Below are 26,630 nucleotides of genomic sequence, written 5' to 3'. Positions count from 1 at the left end.
GCTGAATATTGTGTGACAGGGCATACTTTACGGCTTCCAGTAAAGCGATGGCCTCACCGGAGAATACAGAGGTTTCGGGGGGACATTTAAATAATAGGGCTATTTTAAATTTAGGAATCCAACAAGCTGCACCAACGCAGCCGGTCGGCGAGAGCTTAGAGGCATCAGTATATATAGGGAGATGATTAGGCCAATTTTGATGAAAAATTGTTTGAAATTGGATATTAGCATCAGGGGAACCTTTTACGATTCCAAGATTTGTTATTACCGGAGGATTATAAATAAGTGCTTTAAAGGAGGTGGAAAAAAGAGGATTAGTGGGAAAAGTGGTAAGTGGATGGGGGAGTTTGGTATACTTGAGGAAACTGTTTAATAGGAATGGGGATGCCGGATTATCTGGGTTACAAAGGTGGGATAGTTTGTTTAATCTAATCAGTAGAGGATGGGAGGGTAGCTGTAACAATCTGATGATAAAGCGGTCACAAAGATATTGCCTCCTTATCTGTAGAGGAGGGTCAACACACTCAACCTGCAGAGCATTAGTAGGGGTGGATTTCATCGCACCCAATATAATACGGAGACATTTATATTGTATTTTATTTAATTTTTCTGAAGCTGATTTATTAAAAGGATCCAGAACGAACAGTCCATAGTCCAAATGACTACGAACTATTGCGTTATAGATCAATTTTAATGTATAAGGGTGAGCTCCCCACCAGACTCCAGACACTGCTCTAAGGGCATTAATAGATTTTTCACATTTCTTGGCTATGTAATCGGAGTGAGAAATTCCGTTCAGTTTGTAATCGAGAATTATACCAAGAAATTTTGTTTTGTCTACAAAGTTAATGCATTGACCCTCATAAAACAGATCAAAGGCAGGAATACGTCTTTTTTTCGTAAAAATCACTGCTTGACTTTTGGCTATCGACAGCGACAAGCCATGGTCACAGAGCCATTGGGATAGGTAATGCAAAGCAGAGTTTAATCGAAATGATAAATTTTCAACGGAACTTGATCTATGATATAAAACTATGTCATCAGCATACTGGAGGATGTTACAAAAGTTGTTAACAGACAAATCGAGGTCATGAGTGTATATGCTATAAAGCAGAGGACTGAGTACAGAGCCTTGAGGAAGACCTTTCCAGACGAATCTGGGGGGAAGTGAGAGATGTTGGTGTCTTACCGTTATTGATCTGCAAGTTAACAGATTACATATGAAATGAACTATCCTCGGTGGAATACTCAGCTGTTGCATTTTCTGCCTGAGCAACGGAAGAAGGACATTATCATATGCAGAAGATATGTCTAGAAATATTCCCACAAGGTACTCTCCTTTCGCAAAGGCAATCCGAATGTCTGTTGTAAGTATGCTTAGACTATCAATAGTGCTCGACCCCTTCCGAAAGCCAAATTGAGAGGGAGCAAGTATGTTTCTGCTTTCCATTAACCATTCCAGGCGATTCTTCAAGAGATGTTCAGTGATCTTTGCCAAAGTAGATGATAAAGCTATAGGTCTATAAGAATTGCAATCGGAAGGGTTCTTACCCGGTTTAAGAATGGGAATAACAATTTGTGACTTCCAAGGTTGCGGGATGATTCCTTTGATAAAAACCGAGTTAATAATATTTAAAAAACAATGTTTAGCTTTATCATTCAATTTGGAAATAAAAGAGTAAGGAACGCCATCTTCCCCAGGTGTCGAATCGGATAGACCATTTAGTGTACATTGAAGTTCGGAAAAAGAGAAGGGGGCATCCATTTCATCCAAAGTAGATGCTGGCGTAGAAATTAGAAAACTGTCCTCATATGGGACAAAAGGGGGGGCAAGCTTATCAGCAAAATTGTTAAGCCACTCAGAAGGAGTATTTGAGGTAGGGTTGTCAGAGTTAAGGCAACGGCGGAATTTTTTAAGTTGGGACCAGACTGCAGAGGAAGAGGAACGAGGGCTCAGGGATTCACAAAATTGAATCCAACTGACTTTTTTCTTTTTAGAAATCAAACGTTTTAATTTGGCATCGATTCTCTGATACTTGTAAAAATTATCCATAGACATACACATAGTGTATGTTTCTTCAGCCTCTAGTCTCTGTTCAGTTAATCGTTTGCATTCCTCATCCCACCAGGGGGTGGAAAGCAAATGATTTTTTGAGATGTGTTTTTTGGGAAAATGGAGATCAGCTGCAGTTAAAATACCATTAACGAAAAGGTCGTAGCAAAGGATTACATTTCGATAGTCTTGCGACACAAAGAGGGAGTCAATCATGTCGTCAACAGATTCAGCATATGCAGACCAATTAACATGCTTTAATTTATATTTTAATAAAGGATTTGGGTTGGAGTATGGGATGGATCTGTTATTTAAAGAAAGGAGGATAGGGAAGTGGTCACTACCAAAAGAGGATGATAGGATATTCCAGGATAATTGAGAAGCAAGGGCAGGAGAGGTTAGGGATAGGTCAACAACGGATTTTGGGTTTTGGTTGGGGTATACTCTACGAGTTGGTGAGCCATTATTGAGGATGCAGAGGTTTGCATCATCAAACATGTCCATCAACAAGAGAGCAAACGAATCACAAAAATGTGAACCCCAGGAGGTATGGTGGGCATTAAAATCCCCCATGACAAGGATAGGATGAGGGAGATTAGAGAAGATGGCGGATAATTCGGGAATTAAAGCGGGATTAGGATGAGGGATATACAGGGAGAGAAAAGAGATGTTGAGGGCTCTAACAGCAACAGCATTAATATGCTGGCTGGACAGGGATAGAGGGATTTGGGAAAAGGGAAGGGAGTGCCGAATAAAAATAGCACTCCCGGCATAACCATCACTCCTGTCATCTCTCAAACAGGAGAAGCCCGGTACCCGGAATCGGGATCCAGGGATCAACCAAGTTTCAGAGATGGCAATAATGACAGGTTTATGGAGATTAATAAGAGAGAGGAGTTCGTGTTTTTTAGGCCGGACGCTCTTGCAGTTCCATTGAAGGAAGCTGATTGGGGCCATTTTTAAGGATTGAGAATAGTTGACCTAAGTCTTGAGCAACGTTGGACGGTAAAGGGATATCATTACAGGTTGAAATAATGCTTAGAAGTATCTTCGTTAACATTTCCAAGAAGTTGGGATTGTTATTTACGGGGAGAGGAGTATTTTGGTTGAGAGCACAACCGTTGGGAGTAGTAGAGGGACAATTGCTAACAATGGATTGGTGAGCCTGTTTATCGTATCCTTTTCCAAGCGGTGATCTTGGGCGAGGAGTACTTATAACAGTCTTACGATAGGATCTGACAGGTGAAGGGATAGATTTGTTTGGGATAGTTGGAGAATATATAGGAGGGGTAAACATCTCTTTTGCAATCTCTGCATAGGATCTACGAACAGGAGGGAACCTTGAGGATGCTTCTATATATGACACATTGTCTTGGGACATAACAATTTTTATGGATTGTTGGCGTGAAAATTCAGGACAGTCCTTATCCGTAGTAAAATGAACACCTGAGCAATGTAAGCAAGTGGCGTTATCCTTACTTACATCACAAGACTCACCTGTGTGGGATTTGGAGCACTTAAAACATCTAGGTTGTGATCGGCACTGAGTTTTTATGTGACCATAACGGCAGCAGTTCAGGCATTGGATCGTCGGAAGTTTATACATTTCTACAGGTAGGGAAGTATGATAGGAAAACACTTTATTGGGAAGCATTTGCCCCCTAAATGTGATAACCACAGATTGGGTTGGGACCCATGTGATAACACCATCGGTAAAAGTTTTCCTGTTAAGGCGTCTGATTTTTAAAACTTCACCACATCCAGAGGGAAGTTCGAGTGATGATGCTAATTCATCCATTGTCCAGTCCACGGGAATACCCTTAATCAAACCCATTCTAGTAATATTGAAAGTCGGTACAATAGCTTTATATTTACACATTTCAATAACAGGGTTTGCTAGAAAGGAGTTTGCTGCCTTGCTTGTTGAAAACTCAACAGATATTTTATTGCGTCCTACATTTTTAAGACCATCATTAATAATACCACTAATTTTGTGAGTATGTAGAAATTGCCCAAATTTGATAGCCCGTATAGTAGTTCCTGAAGCAGGATCAGAGACTTCCCGGGACACATGAACAATGAAAGGGCCTTTGTCACTGTCTAAGTAACTCTTAGGGCCTTCAGAGTAGGAAGGATGGGTGTAGATCGTTTGGATGGAAGGAGTTGCGGTTGTGGGATGAATTACCGTTTTTTTTATGTTGGAGTCGGAATTAATTGATTCCTTATCACTTTGTCGTTTACGAGAAACAGGTAAAGAAGGAGAAGAACAATTGTCAGGAACTAAATCTACTGAGCCACCTGGATCAGGGGGTTCGGGAGGAGTATCAACCTCCATTATAAAACTTAAAAACTACAGAATATTAAAATACAGCAAATACTCACAATATGAATAAATGTTAGTAACACCACTAACCCAAATATCAACTAATAGTACTATTAACAGTAAAATACACTACAGAACTAAACGTAAACACTCAAAATCTCTTAACACGTGTGTTAACCAACACTAACGCAAGCGAAAAAAACTAGATATAGTCACTTATAACGTTACAACCTTTTTGACACCTGTCATTTTTGATATTTTGACAAAGTTCCATTCCATTCTCATAGTGCACAGACTATACTAATGAACAGTGATAGCTGACACGTGTGACACAGAGACAGAGACGGTATTAAAAAAAAAAATATTTCAAACTTATTTAACTATACTAAACGTGTCTGAATTAACAGAAGCCGTTCAATGTTTTAGTTCAATAAGCAATTTATCAGTTAATCCTTATGTAAGGTAATCGTTAAATATTTGTACATAAGTACTGATTTAAAAACATATACATACAATTAAATTTTTTCAAAAAAAAAATTGACTCAACGATTGTGTATATACAATTTAGTACATACTATATTAATATTATAAATGTGAAAGTAACTCTATATGTCTGTCTATCTCTCTTTCATGACCAAACCGCTGAACCGAATTTGATGAAATTCGGTATGAAGCAAACTTGAACTCCACGAAAGGAAATAGGTTAATTATTGCCTAACACAACAACCAACACACATAAACGCAAGCGAAGCCGCGGGTGACTACTAGTATATTATATGTGTACTAAATTGGCATGAAACATGAATAAACTGTTATATTAAAAAGTCAATATCAGTCAGCTATTTCTCGGCCAAAACTATCGTGGAGGGTGAACTTTCCCACCCCTACTGGATAGCAAAGTTTACTTTCCCCTTTGCTAATCTGACCAATAAGTCAAAACTACATTCATTTGCTACCGTTCGTAAGTGGTTTTGACCGTAAGGAAGATAATATTAGCTACTTATATTAAAACCATTAATATAATAATATTAATAATAACTAGCGGCCCGTCCCGGCTTCGCATACCTTTCATTTATATATTTACACAAAAAACCTTAAAAATTATAAACCTAAACCGTCCTTGTGAATCTATTAGTGAGAACCGCATGAAAATCCGTTCAGTAGTTTTGGATATCATCGCGAACATACAGACAGACTGACGCGGTCGGAAGACTTCGCATTTATAATGTGTAGTAATAATAAAGTCACGGTGTATTTAAAGACCAATATTGTGATAACGAATGTAAATTAAACTTACGTCTTTGTAAATCCGATACTGATCAATCGCCCATACAGTCGGCACATGGGTGGTCATAAGCTGCGACAGTGACACGTGCTTGTTGCATGCGCGTGCGCATATCAGTCTCGTCTTGCCAACTGCCGTATCTCCCACAACCACGCATTTCACCAGCTCTTGATGCGGTTGCTCGTTGTCCATGATCTATGAAGGAAGGGTTATCTCAAATCAAAATATACTTTATTCCAGTAGGCTTTTAAAAGCACTTATGAATCGATATTTACAACTATATGAAGTGAAGCTACCTCAGGTTCAGAAAGTAGATTCTACCACGAAGAACCAGCAAGAAACTCGGTAGTTATCTATTCATTTTCAACATTTAAAATGCAGTCATGTTATACCAAATCCAAGCTTTTTATCGTCTGTATAATCTTTTATTGATTAATATGCCATCTTTACCAATGTATTTTTTAGAAACTATTTCAATTTATAAAACGGCAAAGTTATAAATATCTGTGGGATTTTATTATGGAAACGGACACCTTTCACCAAGAAGGATTTATTGAATTTACGAAGTAGAAAACTTGGTGTTATAAGCTTATCCTTACGTCTTGTATACATACAATAACTATTACAGATTTTATCAAAATGATCAATGTTATTTACTAGCATGTATTGCTTACAACGATATAGTAATATGATCCGAACCTTTCAGCATAAATGACCATTGTTACGATAAAGTTTTTTTAAAGTGTTTCCTAGAAAGGGTGGAGGACAGCTTAGTGCTAATGTATGAAATATAAACAATTGATCATGATAATTGATTAATAATCTTAGTGGAAATTAAACAATACGTCTATGGTATATGGAATGAATGTAGATCTTGGAACATTGGACAATATTTACTATCACACAATTTACACACAAACATATTCTGCATATAACTTTTTAATTCTATAGATGGCTAAGTCAATTGACTCGAAAAGGTACCGATCGTCTTCTTAGAAACAAGTAAATCGTAACTGGGGGCCAATTCTACTATATTATTATACATATCCATTTCGACCCAACTTCGACAAAACCGTAACTGGATCTTTTTGTTAGTAGAATAGCAAAGAGGCTTAACGTAAGAAGGCAATGATTACGTTTGGATTCGATTGCGATAAAATGACTATTTGTTACTAGCATTAATTCCCATGATCAGAGCTTGCGTTTTATAGATAGTTTGAAGGCATGAATAACGTCCAAAAAAGTCCAAGGAAACTATAACATTCAGTACTATTTGAAATTACCGCAGGATTCTTTGCCAAATAGGCACTACGATCGAATAACAGCAGTGTTAAAATAATTAACACGATACATGATGCTCAAAATAAAATAATAATTAACCCAAAGAAACTTTCATAAGACCTTGGTATTCGAATTAAAACAAATTAAATATAAAGCTACCATGTAAGGGAATGATAACGTTAACGAAAAATCCTACATTAATGTTATCTATTAAAATATTTGAAAGGTGGGTAGGTACCAGTGTTGGGCATTAATCAAGCAATTGTTAATTATTTTATTAATTGACTAAAAAAGTAATTGCAATTAAATTAATTACAATTGAATTAATCGCAATTACACTTTTAATTGCACCTTGCAATTAAATTAATTTGATTAACGTATGTCAATTGCAACTTACAATTAAAATAATTGCAATTAACTTTTTTAGTTGTTTTATAAAACAATTAAAACTAACAATTAACTTTATACATCAAAATGTAATTAGTAAATTTTTAGGAAAATTAAGCTATAAGTATTAGACTTCAGACGAATAAAAATGTGGTCAAAGACTCTAAGTTTTAAGCTTATTTTTTCTAAATGTCTCTTTCCACAGAAAAAAAGTGTTTATTTTTATATTATATAATATAAAGTTGCATTGATAAATATTTCTTCAGCGTAGGTATAAAACAAAAACATTTCAAGTCGTCGTTTTCGCTCAAGTCTTTATATTTTACAGCAGTATTTTTAATTGTTATTTTTAATTAAAATTAACAAAACAATTAAAAATTAATTAATTGTTAATTGTTACTAATACAGTTAACAATTAAATAATTGTTAGTTGTGATTTTCCACAATTACAATTGATTAATTGTTAACTGTAGTAGTAACAATTAACAATTAATTAATTGTTAATCTTTAATTTTAATTGCAATTAAAATTTGCCCAACACTGGTAGGTACAAACTTTTCTACATTAGCTACTAGCAAATGAGTTGTCGGGCGCTCCCAAATGAGTAAAGGCTATAATTAATAGGAGGTAGCGGTTTAACGTTCAAAATTTAACTTCTCTATAAATATAATGTATGATGAAAAACAAACATACCACTTTGTGTATAAATACTACCTTAGTTGGGGTTAAAACTTATGAACGAATTTGGCGAAATTAAAATTTTGCGGAATTTAGTATGAGTGTGACAAATCTGTTAGAGTTAGAGGGACTAGATTGCCTATATAATCAAATGCCAAGTGCGTTTGCCACAGTTGCCTACAGGCTTTGCTCTTCTGACGGTTACGCCCCTGGAAGCCAGCCTCTAGTCGAGAATGTGTTTGTATTTTACGAAAGATTGTTTGAAATGGTCATCCGGAGGCATTTGATGAATAATTTTTAAATTAAATTAAATCATTATATTAATATTTGTGTATTTCATATAGTAAGAATTGAACTTAAACCAAGTAAGAAATAAGATTACAATGACGATGCAAATAATTTTAACTATAGAAATTTTAGGTTGATTTTTTTTTTGAAAACAATAAAGTTTGCCTAAAAATACTTAAACAGCATTACAGAATAGTAAGTTGTTGATATTCATATAATAATAAAGAAATGTTTTTAATAGTTTAAGAAATGTTAGTTAATTAAAATGTTTGTAATATAAAATGTATGTCTTCAATTTGATTTATGTTAAATTAGACAGAAATTGTATATGTCACTTAAATAGTTGGATAGTTTTTAATTATTAATTACAGATAATAAACTTAAAATCATAATAAAAAATAATAATTAGAATAATTTATTTAAATATAAAAATAAATACAATTAATTTATAGTCTTTATATTCTATATAAATTGAAAAAAATTATAAATCTACCATCACAAGCTTATAAAACAGCTGATAAAAGATGTTCATTAAAATTAGATAATCAATAAATTATATTTAAAAAATCCAAATGAAAAGTCAAAATACATACATCCATATATACCTCCCTACTCATAAACATAAACACAATGAAAAATCTAGCAGGAATATATCAAACCGTTAAAAAGTAATAATATTGTCTATGCCTGTCTTTGATTAGTTTAGACGCAGAAAGCTGTGTAAAAAGGATCCATAGATCCCTTTAAATTTGACATATCAAATAAATCCAGTATAATAATAACACAGTGATATATAATTTTCAGCCAAATATAACAAATCAATGAATATTTATATATACTTCAATAGCTCAATAGCCTAGCGATATCAATTGTAGGTTTAATTCTAGCCCTAAGTCTATTATTATACCCACTACTAAAATAAGCTTCATCATTTTACTTTATTCATATTATATTGCTTGTGTTTAGAACATAAAATAATTTATATTTAAATGTTCACTTTTTTTTATAAATTCTCAGGTGTTTAAATTATACAGCTGAGAATTAATAAAAAAAGTAATAGTAAGTAAGTAAGTAAGCAAGTAAATAAAAGTATTTAAATATTTTAATATTTAAATAGTAGGTGAATAGATTAAGTTTTGCACTAGTGTTTCTAATAATTTAATATATAAATTATTTGTTTTTCATTCAAAATATTCACCTAGGCTAAGAAGCCTGTAGCACCCTTAATTTTTTAATTTGAATGTAAATGTTTTTTAATCGTTGTTAATTAACTTCAATATTTTATTCAATTTTTCCAAACAAAATACTATCTTTATCAAAAAATTCCAAGTAAAAAAAAAACAAATATCTATTTATTTATTTTACATTAATTACATTGATTTGATTTTATTGTTAAGTGAAAATATAATAGTGCAAAATCCACGTTAAACAAATAAATATGTAAAGTAAGAAATATTTAATTAGTAATCAATACATATATAAATAAAGATAATGATCTGTAATTTTTTTTACTAATTATATATACATACTCAAACATTTCCATTTTTTTAAATTTTTAAACAAAGACATATTAAAAATTAAATAATTTAAGTAACTTTTTTTGAAAATATAATCCGTTTTGTTTACAATAATAAATGTCATTAATTTCACACTTGCTTAACAGCTGGTAATTTTGACAATTAAAATAAAGCCTCATACACATAAAAATGCGTTCAGGACAGACGAATACAATACAAAACATCACATATTATATTTAATAATAATTAAAATTCATAGGAAACTTTATAATAAGCAAATATGGATTTTTTAATTTATGCAATTCATCGAAGATCTAACAAAGGACGTTTTAATTTAAATTGAAGTATACGTAGTCATTTTATTATACCAGGTTTAAGTATAACATTATACAAAATCTTCACTTCAAAAACACTTTATCTTTCGTTAAATACAAATTAATTTTATAATAATAAAAAAGCTAATTCACTTACGGATTCTTCAATATATTCTGAATTGGTCCACTCACTAAGACTCACTCGCTATTACAACGACGATCATCTAAACATTTTCACATATATTGATCACTAAAAATAACGCGTATGACACGAATTAGCGCAACGGCATTACTATTAATTTAAATATTAATGAAAATATCACCGATACCTATCCTGAGCGGTTACAGAGTGAAGTTGATTTTGTAGCATTGCAGTGTTCTGCGCATGTTTTATGAATGAACACCCTGCGCAGATCCGCAAGCAAGCTAGGCGAGCACATTTTAATTTTGTTATTGACAATTTTCATCCAGTCATTGAACTTTCAAAAGACAGTTTCGTTTCATAGTCTAAACTCAATTTGATGTCTTCATTTTCTACTTTTGTTCCGTGGTCAATACCCCTTAATTAAGGTTCTCGGTTTATTTCATTGTGTAGCCGATGTCATCCTCATTAGTTTTAAAGACGCGTTCAAATTTTAGTATCAAACATTGAAAAAACAAATATATCAGAAAAATATTAAATATTAATAATTGTTCGAAGGAGTTTTAACCACATAATCAAGTCTCAATTCTTTCAGGTTATACCCATGAATTTTCATTGAACGGTACAGAAAGTTTTTTTTTTCGCCTGACTAAAACATAAAGCAAACATTGTTTATGTACTATTTCAGATATTTGCAATTATAATTTAGGAATACTTAAGTTTTTGCTGAATAAATAAAATGCCAAAGAATTTACTCGCAGTATTTTATAGGTATATAGTTTAATATACTGTAATTATATTGAAATTATAAAATCAACTGTTATGTATTAAATATTTGCGATTTTTTTCTACTGTTAATGGAATATTAAGTTTTAATTAAATCAACATTATTTTATAAATGTTAAAACTGAAAACAACCTTTTTGATGAAGTTTGTACGTTGGGAAACATTTTCTTTTTTAATATATCTATCAGAAGTTTACATTTATTTTCTGATTACTCGATTATGCTGTTAATTAATTACTTCTAGAATATTTTAAAAAATGGCTTATTTTAGTTCGATTTGGAAGGCAAGAATAATAGAGAAATGTAGGCAGGAATACGAAAACGAAAAAATAAATTCACTTCTCACATCTAAAACAGAAATACCACAAAAGACAATAATGCAAAGATGGCGTTTTTACGGACAGAATACGAAAAGAAGAATGACAGGGCATTTGAAAAAATGGTTTCCTGATGGTTCATCAGTATCAAATTTATATTTTTATTTAAAATCAGACCATGCGTTACCCCGTTTCGTTCTGAAAAGTTTGATTGGATTCGTCTGCGGCATTGTGCTAACGTATCTTTGCTTTATATTCTTTGTATTCCAATTGTCGATATCGCTCATACACGCGACGATTATGAGTTCTATTATTGGTGTGTTACTCACGCTGGGACTGGCGTTCAGTTGCAGAATAAGGTAACTAATATAATCATATTTCATCAAATCCTCAGTTGTACTAATAGTTGTAATTCCATAATCATTACACCGTATAAAACAAACTCGCTCACCACTGACTTTCCCTATATATGCTTAGATCTTTAAAATAATACAACGGATTTTGGTGCGGTATTTTTTAAAAGATAGATTCAAGAGGAAGCTTTATATGTATATTACATGCACAATACAGTAGAGAAATGACAGTTTTAGACGTGCGAAGCCGGGTCGCTAATACCTTTAAATATAAAATTAAGTAAGGACGACAAATTTATAAAAGGGATATGTTTCAAATAAAATATGATTATTATAACGGTATATTTTAAACAGGCAATTATCCCGAGTCGTAATAAGCTGCGATAGTTCTTATATACTGGACAAGTGGACACTTTTGGTACCGTCAATGCGCTAACACCAAGTGTATCCAGTAAATACACTGGCTCACCCACTGCCATCCATTTTGGGGGGTGAATGAAATCTATGTTAGATATAAGCTTATCGTGCGTTATTATAAATTTCCAACAAATCTGTTTGAATCAAAGTATAATATTATGTTCTACGATTAATGTAGCCGATAAGAAATAAAATTAAAAGCGCAGTAATTTTTAAAAATAAATGCACATGTGGCTATTGGTTTAGATTATTCAAAACATTTTTTTAATACATTTATATAGATGTATAAGAGCAGTTATCTTTGAAGTAGACATGTGTATGTCTCTTCGAGAATAATTTTGGTTTATGAACCGAATTTGATGGTTCGTTAAATTTCAGTTTCATTGCATGCTGGTGTCTATTGCGAATTTTTCATTTGACGCGTATGTTCAATGTCTGAAAATTCCTTTTTTATATATTATCATACAATTATTACCATACCTACAGAACCTAGAAAAATATGTTTATAATACTATTTTTTCTTATGAAAAAAATAATACCTTCACCTTAATTAATTACAGGAAAACGTAATATTTTAAAAAAATATATATGAATTTTTAGGGTACCTACCTTATACGAGTAAAAACTAAAATATCTAACGCCCTTCAGATACCCTGCCGCGCGTGTCTATGCGCGATTACTTCTCGGGTTAAAAGTTAAATACCTATATAGGTATGGCGACCTGCCACGGCTCCTTACGGGTGCAATTCTGATACTAAATATGCTACAGCCTTTGTATATTTACGACATCACATTAGGAACTTCTAAAATTATCAGTGTTTCTTTACTAAATTGTCCATGTATTGTATACAAAAAACGTTTCTCTTGAATCACTCTATCTAATAAAAGAACCGCATCAAAATACGTTGCGTATTTTTTAAGATCGAAGCATACATAGGGATAGACAATGATATGGATACTACCTACCCGTCCTTACTTCGTCCGATTTAAAGCAGAATTGCATTTACAAATCTAAAACTTTGAACACCAATCCTCTGAAGGGCCAAAAACACATAAAAATATTGCACCGAAATCGCTCCAACCATTTAGGAAAAGTTCAGTTATGTACTTAAATTTTTTCATGTGACCTCTTCATATAACGTTTATGATTGTGTATATTTTACGTTCGATAATAAGTGGCCTTACATATGATTTTACATTTATAGAAGTACAAAAGTATGCCTACAATGTTATCGAACAAACCATAGCTATTGATCGCCATTATTACAATGTCTATAGAAATAGTACCTGCCATTCAGCTTGTATCAGATTACCGCGAATGTTCGAGAAAGTTTTGCGAACAAAACTGCCGTGCAGTTTTATTGTTGTGAAATGCCAGTGGGCTATTAAATGGTAATAGCTTTACTACAATAAAATATTGTAGACAGTGTTCAATGAATAAGTAAATCGTTTTAATAGTCCAAGGGCATAATGGTTAAAATTTCGGTCAGTATTCACTCTAAAGAGTCATTATTATCGAATTAAAACCTATATTGCAATATCATTTAAAAAAATCGAAGCTATATAAATATGAACAAGACTACAATTTTCATGTTACCAAATAAAAGAATAACAACAACAACAACAGCCTGTAAATTCCCACTGCTGGGCTAAAGGCCTCCTCTCCCTTTGAGGAGAAGGTTTGGAACATATTTCACCACGCTGTTCCAATGCCGGTTGGTGGAATGCATATGTCGCAGAATTTCTATGAAATTTGTCACATGCAGGTTTCCTCACGATGTTTTCTTTCACCGCTGAGCACGAGATAAATTATAAAGACAAATTAAGCACATGAATCAGCGGTGCTTGCCTGGGTTTTGAACCCGCAATCATCGGTAAATTATCTATATTAATATTATAAATGTGAAAGTAACTCTATCTGTCTGTCCGTCGTTCTTTCACGACCAAACCGCTGAACCGAATTTCATAAAAATTGGTATGAAGCAATTATTAACTTTAAGAAAGGACAGGCTACTTTTACCTATACATGACAAACGAGCGAAAACAAAAAAACATCTATTGACTTCCAAACTAGGATATACCCATATCTTGGAAGTCAAATTTCAGTTTACATGATTACATAGCCCGTATAATGACTGTCATACAATATGTTAGCATTATAAGTTATTTCTATGAAAGTGTATAATATCTATTACGGCGCTCTCGCAACTCGGTCAAAAGTTTTAATGGTTTTTAATAAAATTTGGCACTCTGCTCGATTGGCGTCGTAAAACATTTCCATCTTGCAAAATGAGGGGTGTTAAAATTCATACCGTGAAACTTATTCATTTATCCAAGAGCCAATTTTTCTATGGAAAAAATCTTTCAACAACAAGCAAAAAACAACAATATACAGCAGCCTGTAAGGTTGTTGGGCTAAGGCCTCCTCTCCCTTTTGAAGAGAAGGTACGGAATACACATGCAGGTTTCCATACGATGCTTTCCTTCACCGTCGAGCACGAGATGAATTATAAACACAAATTAAGCACATGAATATTCAGTGGTGCTTGCCTGGGTTTGAACCCGCAATCATGGGTTAAGATGCACGCGTTCATCAAATCAAATCTTTCACCTGAAAAAATAAATAATACATTTCCTAATTTTCTTAAGAAAGATATCAGAACAGTCAAATTGACTCTTCAGATAAAAGTTAATTCACCGTTTCAACCGTAATCATTCTTGGTATTGCTCTGATTTTTAAACGCACTGAATGAGCCAGTATATTTACAATTACATACATATAAACTCCATGTCTAGCGGTACATTGACTATGATAGAAAAGATTTCTATTCAAATTGTTATGCAAGAAAATGAGTCCTTAAAATAGAATTAATTTATGACACCAAGCGGTCCTGACGATCCCTCCAACAAAAACTTTTTAAGATACCTTCTGAGACTATCAGTTTCAGACATGACCATATCGGTGAGGTATCACAAACCCGTGGTGCCCGGGACTTGAGCTTCCCCTACTCCTTGAGTCCGATAAAGATGAAATGAGACATTGCCCATTTATTTTATGCAGCATTAATAAAACTTCTTTTTATCTTTCTTAGGTGTCTGATATTTCTGCTAATTCCTCAACTGTTCTCTCGCGTTGGTCGATATACCCTGACGTGTTACGCTCTGGTCCTCATCCTTACCGGTCCGGCTACAAATACATTGAGGAATTCAGAAGTTTTGACCGGCTCTATGGCCTGTAGTCAGGTAATATTTTGCCTTTTATTACTTTACGTTAGTTTGCCTTAGGTCGTTTATACGATAACATTTCCTGAAAGGAATGATAGATAGATATATAGATATACATATATACGGCAAACAGGCATGAGGTTAGCCTGATGGAATGTGACTACCACCGCCCATGGACATACAAAAATCGACGACTGACATTAGCGCTGCCACCCTTTGAGAGAAACATAGGCTATTTTCTTGAAGGTTCCCATGTCATATCGGTTGAAACCGCCGGCAAAAATCTTACGATTAGATACTAAATAAGCATTAATTCTTATTACACTGACTCAATATTGAATAAAAACAAATATTGGGTCTATATCATAATGACCAATTTTTGAAATACCGATAGTATTATGTGAAAATAAATAGGACCCTATAGCTTCAGTTTAATAGGTTTTATTCGAGAGGATAATTATACCTAGAAGTTTTCTAAATGTTAAAGTGTCTGTTCCATCCCATTTCTTTTTAAATAGTTTTTATGACTGCTTTAGACTTGGAATTATGCACTTTTAATCTGCAAAGGAAATGAAATGAGATACTTTCAAGAAAATCTGTAACTTGCAAACTAATAGATTGTAATGATTTTGCTTTTTTATTAATTTAAAAAATATGTCACGATGTTACCAATTTACCATGGTTTACTGACTGGTTCGATATGGGTTACACCCACAGAAACATCAAAATATTACACTGAGGCTTGCTGATAAAGTATATGCCTGACAGTCAAATCCCTAATAATTTGTGAAGCTAAATTAAAAAAGGCTTAAAAGAAATGAAGTTAGAATAATCTGTATATAATAAGAGAAAGAATAGCTCGTATTGCTTATCAATTTTGTCGCATCAAATCAAGGACATAAAGAGTGCACTCTCTTGCTCTTTAAATAATTACGTTTTTATGTAAATATTTATTTGAGTTAATGGATAACATTGATTATGGATTCCATTATTCGTTTAGGTTAATATTTATATGTTTAAAACACGAAAGAACTTAATGACACTGCATTATTATTTCCTACTTTCATTCGTGTTTATGCACACCGCAGACCATTAGTGACAAAAAAGCTTAAACAACATGAATTTTATATTATTTTAAACTTTACTCAATGGATATAAAGTTTCAATTAGACCCTATATTTATAATTTTTTTTAAATCACCTCTAGGAACAAATAAAAACAAATGTTCGACACATTACCGAGACCGTGAAAAAACCTTTCAACGCAATGAAGGAGTCCATAAAGTTAATGGTGGATGGAATGAAACGGGTTACTTGTAAAATGAAAAAAATTATATCTAAAATAAGTCTAATGGTTACTAGTATTGGTGAGTTAGAGGTTTTTTTTTACTTTGATTCACAAAATTAATTTGGGACAAAAATCATCAAACCATCGATAATGTTCTTTCGCCTTTAATGACCTATTTATTTGCTTAAAAATATTATATGGATCAAAAATAAGACAGATACCAAAAACATCAAAAAGTATTCAATTTAAAATGCACGAGTATTGTTTGGAGAATTTGCTTTCAGCACATATACGAGATAATAAAACTGAAAATTAGTCATTTCAATAAGAGACACGCAATTAGTAAATTTTCAATAATATAATAATGCATAGATTGTATATGTATGTGAACACTGTTAGATTAAAATCTGCCTCGTGACTTTGTAAATACCTGAAAGATTGTGAACGTTGATTCCAACTACAATGAAACGTATAATTTTTATGTACTTTAATACGGTACGATCTTATCTAGGTTACAGTGTTTTTATAATTCAACTGAAATTCGACAGATTATAATCTACTAAGTGGTAAGCAGTATTTTGTAGCTCGTTTTTTTTTTCAGCTGACCTTATTCAATCGTCTTATTCTTGGTTGAATTATGTCGCCAATATTTGCCACCAAACGTTTGGAACTCCATATGAGCACTGTCTGAAATCAATTGATAGAGGAAGGAAGAACTACATAAAGGCGTTAGGGAATGATTATTTTTGGCTGTGCAATAACTCTGCGGTCAATTCAGCATGTTTACGTGTGAAGTCGTATAAGAGTATTTGTATTGTCTCTGATTATGCTACTACTTCGTTTGCTGCTACACTCAAGAGAAGTATGTATTTTCCTTACATTAACGTCCTATAAATTTCCCACTGCTGGGCTAAGGCCTCCTCTCCCTTTGAGGAGAAGGAGCATATTTCCTTGAGCATATTCCACCACGCTGCTCCAATACGGATTGGTGTATATATGTATGGCAGAATTTCTTTGAAATTAGTCACAAGCTGGTTTCCTCATGATGTTTTCCATTACCGCCGAGAACGAGTTGAATTATATACACAAATTAAGCACATAAAAATTGAGTGGTGCTTGCCTGGGTTTGAATCCGCAATTATCGGTTAAGATGATAAGTATGCATGTTTCTTTCGCCGGTTCTTCTCAGGTCAGGGTATTTTCTCTTCCGATGGTACTGTTTCAATTGACTATCAATAAGAAAGTGTAACACTTCTATATAATAAAGAATTAGAATAATAAAGCAATTTGAGTTTGAGTTTGAGTTTTGTTATTATTTATTTGCCTATTTTTCAAACTCTGTGTGGGGTCAATAAAAGCAATTGGGTTACTGTTTTGTTACGAGAGGAGATTAATAAAAAATGGATTGCCGTGATTCGATCCCACTGGTTTGCATGCGGATGTCTATGTGTGTGTAATATTTCCTGCGCAGGTGGCTAATGACTGTTCTAGAATAGTGAACGCAGTCGAAAACAAAAAATACCATCGTCATAATATATTGTTGATTATTATTCTAGAAAACAAAACATTAGTTAAACTAAAATGCTTATACCTAATCTTAACCTTCTCCTCAAAGGGAGAGGAGGCCTTAGCCCAGCAGTGGGAAATTTACTGGCTGTTGATGTTGTTGTTGTTCCAATCTTAATTATTTATATTAATTAATTTTATTCAAAGTTAACTTGAGTCTGTTTTACAGGGCTGCGGGAATATATAACTCGCGTTAATACCACATTCTACGTCAACGCTCAAATTCATCACATATATTCGTACAGCAGTAATGAAAGTAGTACATCCAGCCAAATGGCTGCTGGTATCGTGACTGAGATCAGAAAAAGGGCAGATCCTCTGCTAACTTGGTTATCTTGGAGTTCCTGTATTACTAGTTTATTCTTATTGCTCATCATTTTCAGGTTATTATCATTTGGTGCCTTTTTCACATTTACATTTTTTATTTTTTGGTAGTTTTATAAAATATACATTATCTTCATTAATTTCGTTTAATTGTGTATTAAATAATAATTAATAATGTGATTGATGTGTGATGTAAGTAGCTAAAGCACTCTTGCTATGGAAATCCAGAAGTAATAACGGTATCACAAACACCCAGACCCAAGACAACATAGAAAATTAGTGAACTATTGCTATCCGTCTCGGACTCGGCCGGGAATCAAACCCTGGACCTCGGAGTGGCGTACCCATGAAAATCGGTACTCGACTACTATCGTATTGATTTCTCTAAGACCTGCCTTTTCTCTGAAAAGAGTTTATTCCATTACGTCGTTTGGTTCAAACCAGTCCAAACCAGTGAACTTTTCATGGTGTTTCTCCTTCATGAGTTAAAATGAACCTGTACTATTAGATAAACTTTTTCTTAATATTTCAGAGCTAAATATTATCAGCACATGTTCGAAACGCGATCTCGTTATGACAATCGCTACGTTACCAAGGAACTGCGTGATTTGGATTTCAAAAGGTATCAAGAAAGACGAGAAACTGTTCTCCCATTGAATAGACGAGAACAGGCCAAATATATTTGTGTTGGTTTTATTTTTAACTCTTACATAGAAAGTACTTTAGTTACTTTGTTAGAATGCCTTTTAAAATTGTATAGGCATAATGTAGTAGTTGTATACTGTACTAGCCTAATTGGTTTCGATGACACGATTTTTTCATTTTCATGTTCTTGTAGGTACAATGTAAATAGTGTAATGAAAAAAAAATAAGATAATGCATTTAAAAAGAAGGTTCCTTTGATAGTGTTTAAACCGTTATTTTTACGGTTTGAATATAGGCTCTATACCAAAATTTCCAAAAAATCAATGTAACGTTTAATGATTCTTTTTAAGGAATAGGTTGGCGGACGAGCATATAGGCCACCTGATAGTAAGTGGTCACCATCACCCATACATAATGACGCTGTAAGAAATAGTAACTATTCCTTACATCTTCAATGCGCCACTAACCTTGGGAACTAAGATGCTATGTCCCTTGTGCCTGTAGTTACACTGGCTCACTTACTCTTCAAACCGGAACACAACAATACTGCGTACTGTTGTTTAGCGGTAGAATATCTGATGAGTGGATGGTACCTACCCAGGCGGGCTTGCAAAAGCCCTACCACCAAGTCCTCCTGTTCATATATAATATGTGCGAGATTCTTTATTCTACAGTAGGTGATATATCATTAAAAGATTTCGATGTATGGTGTATCAAATCAAATCAAAATATACTTTATTCAAGTGGGCCTTTACAAGCACTTTTGAATCTTCATTTAACAATTAAGTGAAGCTACCACCGGTTCGGAAAGTAGATTCTACCGAGAAGAACCGGCAAGAAACTCAGTAGTTACTCTTTTTCAACATTTAATAAATACAAAGTCATGTTAATTGCTTGGAAGTCAACACGCTCCACGCTTTTTTATTATCTATAAAATCTTGTGTCGAATAATATGCTTTTTCTACCAATGTATTTTTTTACAAACGATTTGAATTTACAAAACGGCAAAGTTAAAAATTAATAAATTAAAAATCTGCGGAATTTTATTATAGAAACGGATAGATAAGATATCGCTTTATTAATTTCCTCGTAATTGTATTATTTGTTAATTTTACGTTTTTTAAGACGTTTTTTGATTTTCAGATATCATCATTCCGTCTTGTTTCATCAGAGAGGGTGTACTTAACTCGTTCGATAATTTTCATGGCGATTACTACTTTCAAACTCTTGATACATATGGTAGCGGATTACAGCCTGTATTGGGTTTTGATAACAATGCGCCATCATGGAAGGTCGCAGACACCTTTATCGCGTAAACATCTGATTTAAATTTTTTAATTACATTTTTTTTCGACAACGACAACAGAATTTTCGACAACTAGTTTAAAGCTGAATCCTATTTGTTTATTATAACTAAGTATATTTAAATTTATCTTCTATATTTTTCTTTATTATCTATACATATAACAAAATTGGATTGTCTGTTTGTAATATTAAAAACCCCTTTTTTACTTAATGCATATGTATGTATACACGGTACATATACCAAAATAATATTTTTAACAATTTTTGTCTGTCTGTCTTTCTGTTTGTTCCGGGTAATTTCTGGAACGGCAACTTAGGCTAAAATAATATTTTTGTTAAATTCAAACGCCTACAAGGTCGCAGGCAATCTTGTAATATATTTTGGTTCAAACTTCTTTAAATTTTCTCTATCCATAATATCTGGTTTAGCTGGTCCATCCGATGCTGGCGTTCATGTATCAGGATCTGGAATTGTTCGAGATTTTATCAGATCATTATTGGATTCCATAACATCGCCCCTACTGCCACAAAGGCCGATTACAGTCAATTGTCTTCCGAATCCCTATCCGCCTGATCTAAAGCGTTATTTACAAATCGGTAACTAATATTTAATTTAATTTTATATTGCCATTGTTTTAAGATGTATGAACAGACTTGAGTGTATGAAAGTTATGAATATAGTAAGCTATAATATTCACATGCATACCCGATTATCCCATTTGATCATCCAATTTCGGTCCAAATAGTGGAATTATTTGGGACTTTTGAATATTAGGCTATATACGTCAGTTTCTTCACATATCTTTCATTACCATCAAGCATGACCAAGTATCGTAACATTTTCTTAATATTACAGCTATATTAATAATTCTCCTGTGGTTTTTTGCCCTCTTCGAGCCGTATGGACTGCGTTTCCGTCACGTCATTGTGGGACACTACCAACCTGATCGAGCGAAGACGAGAGCCGTATGGCTTTACCATCACATACTCAGAACTAGAGGTAAATATTGGTAATATTCACTTTGTCATACGTGTCATGACATAATCCAAACGAGTATATTACGACGCAACTTAGATGTAGCATCGGCAAAATTCGTGAAACCGATAGCATCAATACTTATTTCTCATGTGATTATGATCTTTACACAAACGTAATAACTTGTAATATCATACGACCTAATATGTTCGTCAATTTGACACGTCGATTTACATCCACTTGCTTTCTCGGGTTGAACTGACGCGAGAATCTAAAGCGACGAATAGTGTCGAATGGTGCGATAGGGAGCTATTTCTATAGGTCGTGTAAAGCGGCAGTAATCGGTTTTATTGAATTTGCCGATGCTACATCTAAGTTGTCTCGTACTATAATAGTAATTAATGAGATTCTAAATGAAATATCAGAACCTTTATTCTACTGATTTATTATATTTAAAATGTATCAGTTTGAAATTATTAACGTGTATTGGTTTATCGTTATTGTGATTACAGGCAGTTTTATGAAATTAGCTAGGAGGAAGCTGCATCGTGAATATAAATATTCGAAGCATGAAAATCAGACATTTCGATATTGGTTGAACTCTGTTTTGCCGTAGGTTGAACGTCGTTTTATAAAGGTCTTTTTTTATTAGCAATAAAATATTTTCTCCAGTCTATTTATGATTTAAGGTGCTGGCATTTGAGATATATATTTGGCACGCTACCAAAGGAGCCTCACTGCTTATTGTGTAAAACGTTTGAGGAACTGAATGATTCTGATACGAAATTAACAAAGTAAACATAAACGGCAATGTTTTTGGTCTCGTATTTTTAACACTTCCTTTGAATAGTTCTTTCTGGTATAGTTCTATAGATTTTGTACATTATTAGATTAGATGGAAAATATATTGAGTCAATTAAATGGGGTTCATAATATTGTCTCCTTTGAGCGACCCAATTTGATGATATCTACCTTTTATTGGCAAAAGGCAATTCCCTCCGGCTTTACAAATATATGGATTAATTATATCACAGATCGATTTGTCTCTGTATTGTCTTATATGCGTGCTTTCAGTTGTGAAACATTAAATTGCCCAGGCGTGTATTGTATAAGATGTTTCTCTGATATCGGCCGTATGTGCACGATTTGCTTATCACCTAAAGACTATGGTGACATGAGCGACATTAGCTTAGAAAAGTGAGTAGAACCTCCTTACTTATTTTTCTTTTATTCTTACAAAATTGACTTTATTTTAAAATTAACCTTCATTGATACTTGGTTTAATTTTAGAGGTTCATCAGATGAAAGTGATACTGATGAGGATCCAGATGTTAGTATAAGTTAAAAGTACTAAATGTTTTTTATAATTACATAGAATAAATTTTGGATGTTTTTGTAGTCAAAACGAAAAGGGACAGAAAGGGAAAGACTGATTAAAAAACCAAAGTCAGAAAAGGTGAATAGGGGGGAATCGCCTTCAGAAAAAACTAAAAATGAAACTAATGAACCAGCAACATTACCAGACAGCAGAGGATATGAGGATGTAAATGAAAGAAATGAAAGTCATGATACTGCTTTTACAACTACAAACGATATAAAAATATATGATGCCATTGAACAGCACAAAGTTACTGTAAATGAGCACTCAACACAAAATAATATTATAAGACAATATGATAACGAAAGTAAATTTGATAAAGAAGATGATTGTAAAGCTTCCATCAATTCTTCAGAATATAAAGAACATTCGAGAAATAAAACAACTCGTAAGCAACAAATTAAAAAGTTGAAAGCTAAAAGACACAACCGGCCTTTTTTACGCAGAAAATCAAAAGTCCGTGTTCACAAAAAACGTCCCGTTTTAAGGAATATGATATCGCAATATTTACGACGATCGCAAGAACTAGGGCGCATACTTTTTTCTAATAATATAAAAACACGAACAAAATCAATTGATGTGTGCAAACTTACATATCGAACCAGAATCGCTAAGTATTTAAAACTACGTCGCAAAATTAGGAATAACAAGTCTAAAGGAAAAAAGTCAAAATTAACACCCATGTCTAATGAGAATAATAAATACAAAAAATATGCAAGAAGGTTCACTCAAAGTGGTTATTATATAGCGATTAAGAAAAACAATGCTACCAATCCGAAAAGAACTCGTAACAATAAAAACACTAAAAAGACCCGTGAAGAAGCTGAAATTTGTAAAGAACGCAATATCAGAAGCAGTCGTCAAAACATAAACGTACTTCTAAGCATATGTTCTAATTATTATAGGACGCTTAAATCTATATCTTCTTCCAGAAAACTATGTAACATTCGTAATAATGACATAGTTTTTAACAATAAAATTAACTTAAAACGCAAGAAAACGACAGTTAAGACAGATGTTAATGACAAAACTAAAGTTAATAATAATCCAATTAATAGAATATGCTCATACATATTGGATAATAATTGGTTTAAAACTAAGGATCATAATGAAAAGCCACATAAAAGTAACAATGTGTCAAAATTAGAAGATGGTAGTAATGAAGATGAATGTAAAAAAACTGTAATAAATGAAGTAAACGTATGTTTTCAATAATAAATAAATTACGTAGTCCCCAAATATTTAAGTAATGCGATGAAATCTTTAATAAAAAGTGTAAAAGTGCACTTGAACTACTGTTCAAAGAATTTTATTTACTTCTGAATGTGGTGCTACTAGGTTCAATATAAACTAACGAGAGATTTTTTTAGAGACACACAAAGTAATCAAAATCGGTAGTTTAGTTAAGGTCCAGTGACAAAAAAGAATAATACTATAAAGATGAAAATCCACGTTAAATTTTTTTGTTTTGGTTAATTATTTTTAGGCGGATAAAACAGTCACTACTTCAAAACCAAAATCAAATTGTACCCTCGAATTAAATACTTGCGAAAAAACTCCCGCAAAACCAGCTATGGTTTACAAAGATAACAATGAACTTGATGTTACAAAAGGTACGTTTGATAATGCTAATACTTTTATTTATTCGAAATTTGTCTGGATGCGATAAGAATAAAATTTCGAATCTGAATTGAAATTTGATATGTGTAACCTTTAAATGAAATGTATATATTAGTATAGTATGTGTAATGTATTTACAGGGTTATTGGTAACTCGACGTATATCCGTTAGGAGGTGATAGGGGTGACTACCTATTTGCAATAATTTTAACCCCCAAATGTATAGTGCAAAAGTGAACCGTTTTTGAGTTATCACGTTTTTTTAGATTTTTTTTCAAAATTTGTCAAAAATTCAACTTCAAATATTTATTTAAAAAAAAGTTTCATAATGATTTTTTTTAATTTTAGAGGCATTTGTGAGGAAAAAAAGTCTTAAATATATTGAAATAATTTTGTTTTCCGATTCGCATTTTAAAAATTGTACCGATAATTAATGTTTAAATGTAGACAAATATCCAGTTTTTAATCGTTTTTCTAAAACAAAAGAAAAAAATTATATTTTAATTGATGCTTTTTTTTTAAATTAAATTTTGAAGTTGCATTTTTGACAAATTTTGAAAAAAAGTAAAAAACGTGATAACTCAAAAATGGTTCACTTTTGCAGTATAGATAGGGGGGTTAAAATTATTGAAAATAGTCACTCCTATCACCTCCTAAGGGGTATACGTCGAGTAACCAATAACCCTGTATATTAGACGCAAAAATATTTTATTATGTCGATGAAATTCAAACGCTTCATTGAAAAAAAAAATAGTATTTGCCCAAACAAAATTACACAACGTGTAGTTTGTATATAAAACAGAACTATAAGATTAATAACACTAACCAAATTACTGTTTTCATTTACAGAATCTGGTGATCCGTTTAGTGATAATAATAATTACATAAATGCATTTTGTGTAACTCTAAGCTCATTTACACTTAGCCAAGATACAAAATCAGATACAAATACATATTCAGCGGAAGATTTTCAAGTATCATCAAAACCTCGTCAGGCTATGAGAAGGAAAAGAAAAGTCAAAGTCGATTATAGGGCTAGTTCGGAAACTTCCACTCACTCTAATGTTTCCGATATTAATACAATTAAAAATGATTGGTGGAGTCCGATTCTTGAACGAAATATAAAACGACATACAAGAAAAATGCGTGTTGATTGAATTGCAGGAGATATCTGAATACAATTGCCGGGAGAGAAGTAGCAATTCAATCATAGAACATGAATATTTTAACAAATACTTGCAAACAATGATGTTCTAGTAAACAGATATGTCATTAACGCGCAAAAAGTGAACACTAGAAAACGTCCTAATTGGGACGTTTGCCTTTAGTCGTTTTCATCATAATTATGCTAGTAATACGTTATAATAGATCATAATTATGTAGTAATACGTTTTGCGTAATTAAAACATCTAGTTATCCCTTTTACTTATTGTTCTTATCAAGCTATCCTTTTAAAAATAAATGTAAAATAAAAGCTCCCCGGCGCGGCACACCTTTTTCTGTTGTTTAGTATGGGTATAACATATCTGTTTACTAGAATATCATTGCTTGCAAACAAATTACGTATTTTATTATTGGCTACTTGGTTTTGTGGAGGTATATAAATAATCTTACGATATTTCCACAAGACTTCTAATCCGACATATGTAATTGTCAATGTTTATTATTAATCATAATTTGTTTATATTGTTCTTTTTAATTAATAAATGCTGATATAATGTTTTATTTGTATTCCTATCAATTTCAATTAGATTATAAATTAAGAAATTATTGTTTTCTCGATTAGAATGTTTATCCATAAATATTAATACTGTAATTTTTTTTTTTTTGTATATAGCATAGGTTTGCGAACTAGCAAATCGGTCACCTGATGGTAGTAGTCATCATTGGTCATAGACGATATTACCAGAAATATTAACTATTCCACACTTGTACCTCACGTTACACTGGCTGGGTCATACTTCACAGTGCAACATCGATCTAAGCAGATCGTAGAACGATCTTTTCGATAGAATATATAATGAGTGGATAAGGCGTGAGAATGAGGCGTGACTGAAAGAAATATATATATTTCTCTCGTTCACGCTTAAGAATGCCATGCCCGAACGAGAGTGTGACTTATTTAACTTTGCGATCTTCTATACAATCTGCCAAACAGTATGGAT

The 26,630-nt window shown here is 32.8% G+C and overlaps 2 protein-coding genes across 2 annotated transcripts in view; one reads left to right on the top strand and one right to left on the bottom strand.

Annotated features, from left to right (window-relative positions):
* Positions 1–10,680, bottom strand: part of LOC124539785 (rho-related BTB domain-containing protein 1) — a 28,599-nt gene extending 17,919 nt beyond the window's left edge. Inside the window, exons 1-2 of the mRNA XM_047117138.1 lie at positions 10,284–10,680; positions 5,674–5,856 (exon numbers count right to left, since the gene is read on the bottom strand). Coding sequence (XP_046973094.1) covers positions 5,674–5,853 — 180 coding nt within the window. The 5' untranslated portion in view covers positions 5,854–5,856; positions 10,284–10,680. The remainder of the gene's footprint in view (positions 1–5,673; positions 5,857–10,283) is intronic.
* Positions 10,681–15,236: 4,556 nt separating this feature from the next.
* LOC124539827 (DC-STAMP domain-containing protein 2-like) lies at positions 15,237–21,538 on the top strand. Its single transcript, XM_047117186.1, has 8 exons — positions 15,237–15,383; positions 16,572–16,731; positions 17,254–17,514; positions 18,388–18,601; positions 19,075–19,228; positions 20,331–20,499; positions 20,922–21,089; positions 21,349–21,538. The coding sequence occupies exons 1-8, from the start codon at positions 15,369–15,371 to the stop codon at positions 21,504–21,506; spliced, it is 1,299 nt and encodes a 432-aa protein (XP_046973142.1). The 5' UTR covers positions 15,237–15,368; the 3' UTR covers positions 21,507–21,538.
* Positions 21,539–26,630: the final 5,092 nt, after the last annotated feature.

This window comes from Vanessa cardui, chromosome 23, assembly GCF_905220365.1.
Source record: "Vanessa cardui chromosome 23, ilVanCard2.1, whole genome shotgun sequence".
NCBI classification, from domain to species: Eukaryota; Metazoa; Arthropoda; class Insecta; order Lepidoptera; family Nymphalidae; genus Vanessa; species Vanessa cardui.
This window is presented reverse-complemented; position numbering and strand designations above follow the sequence as displayed.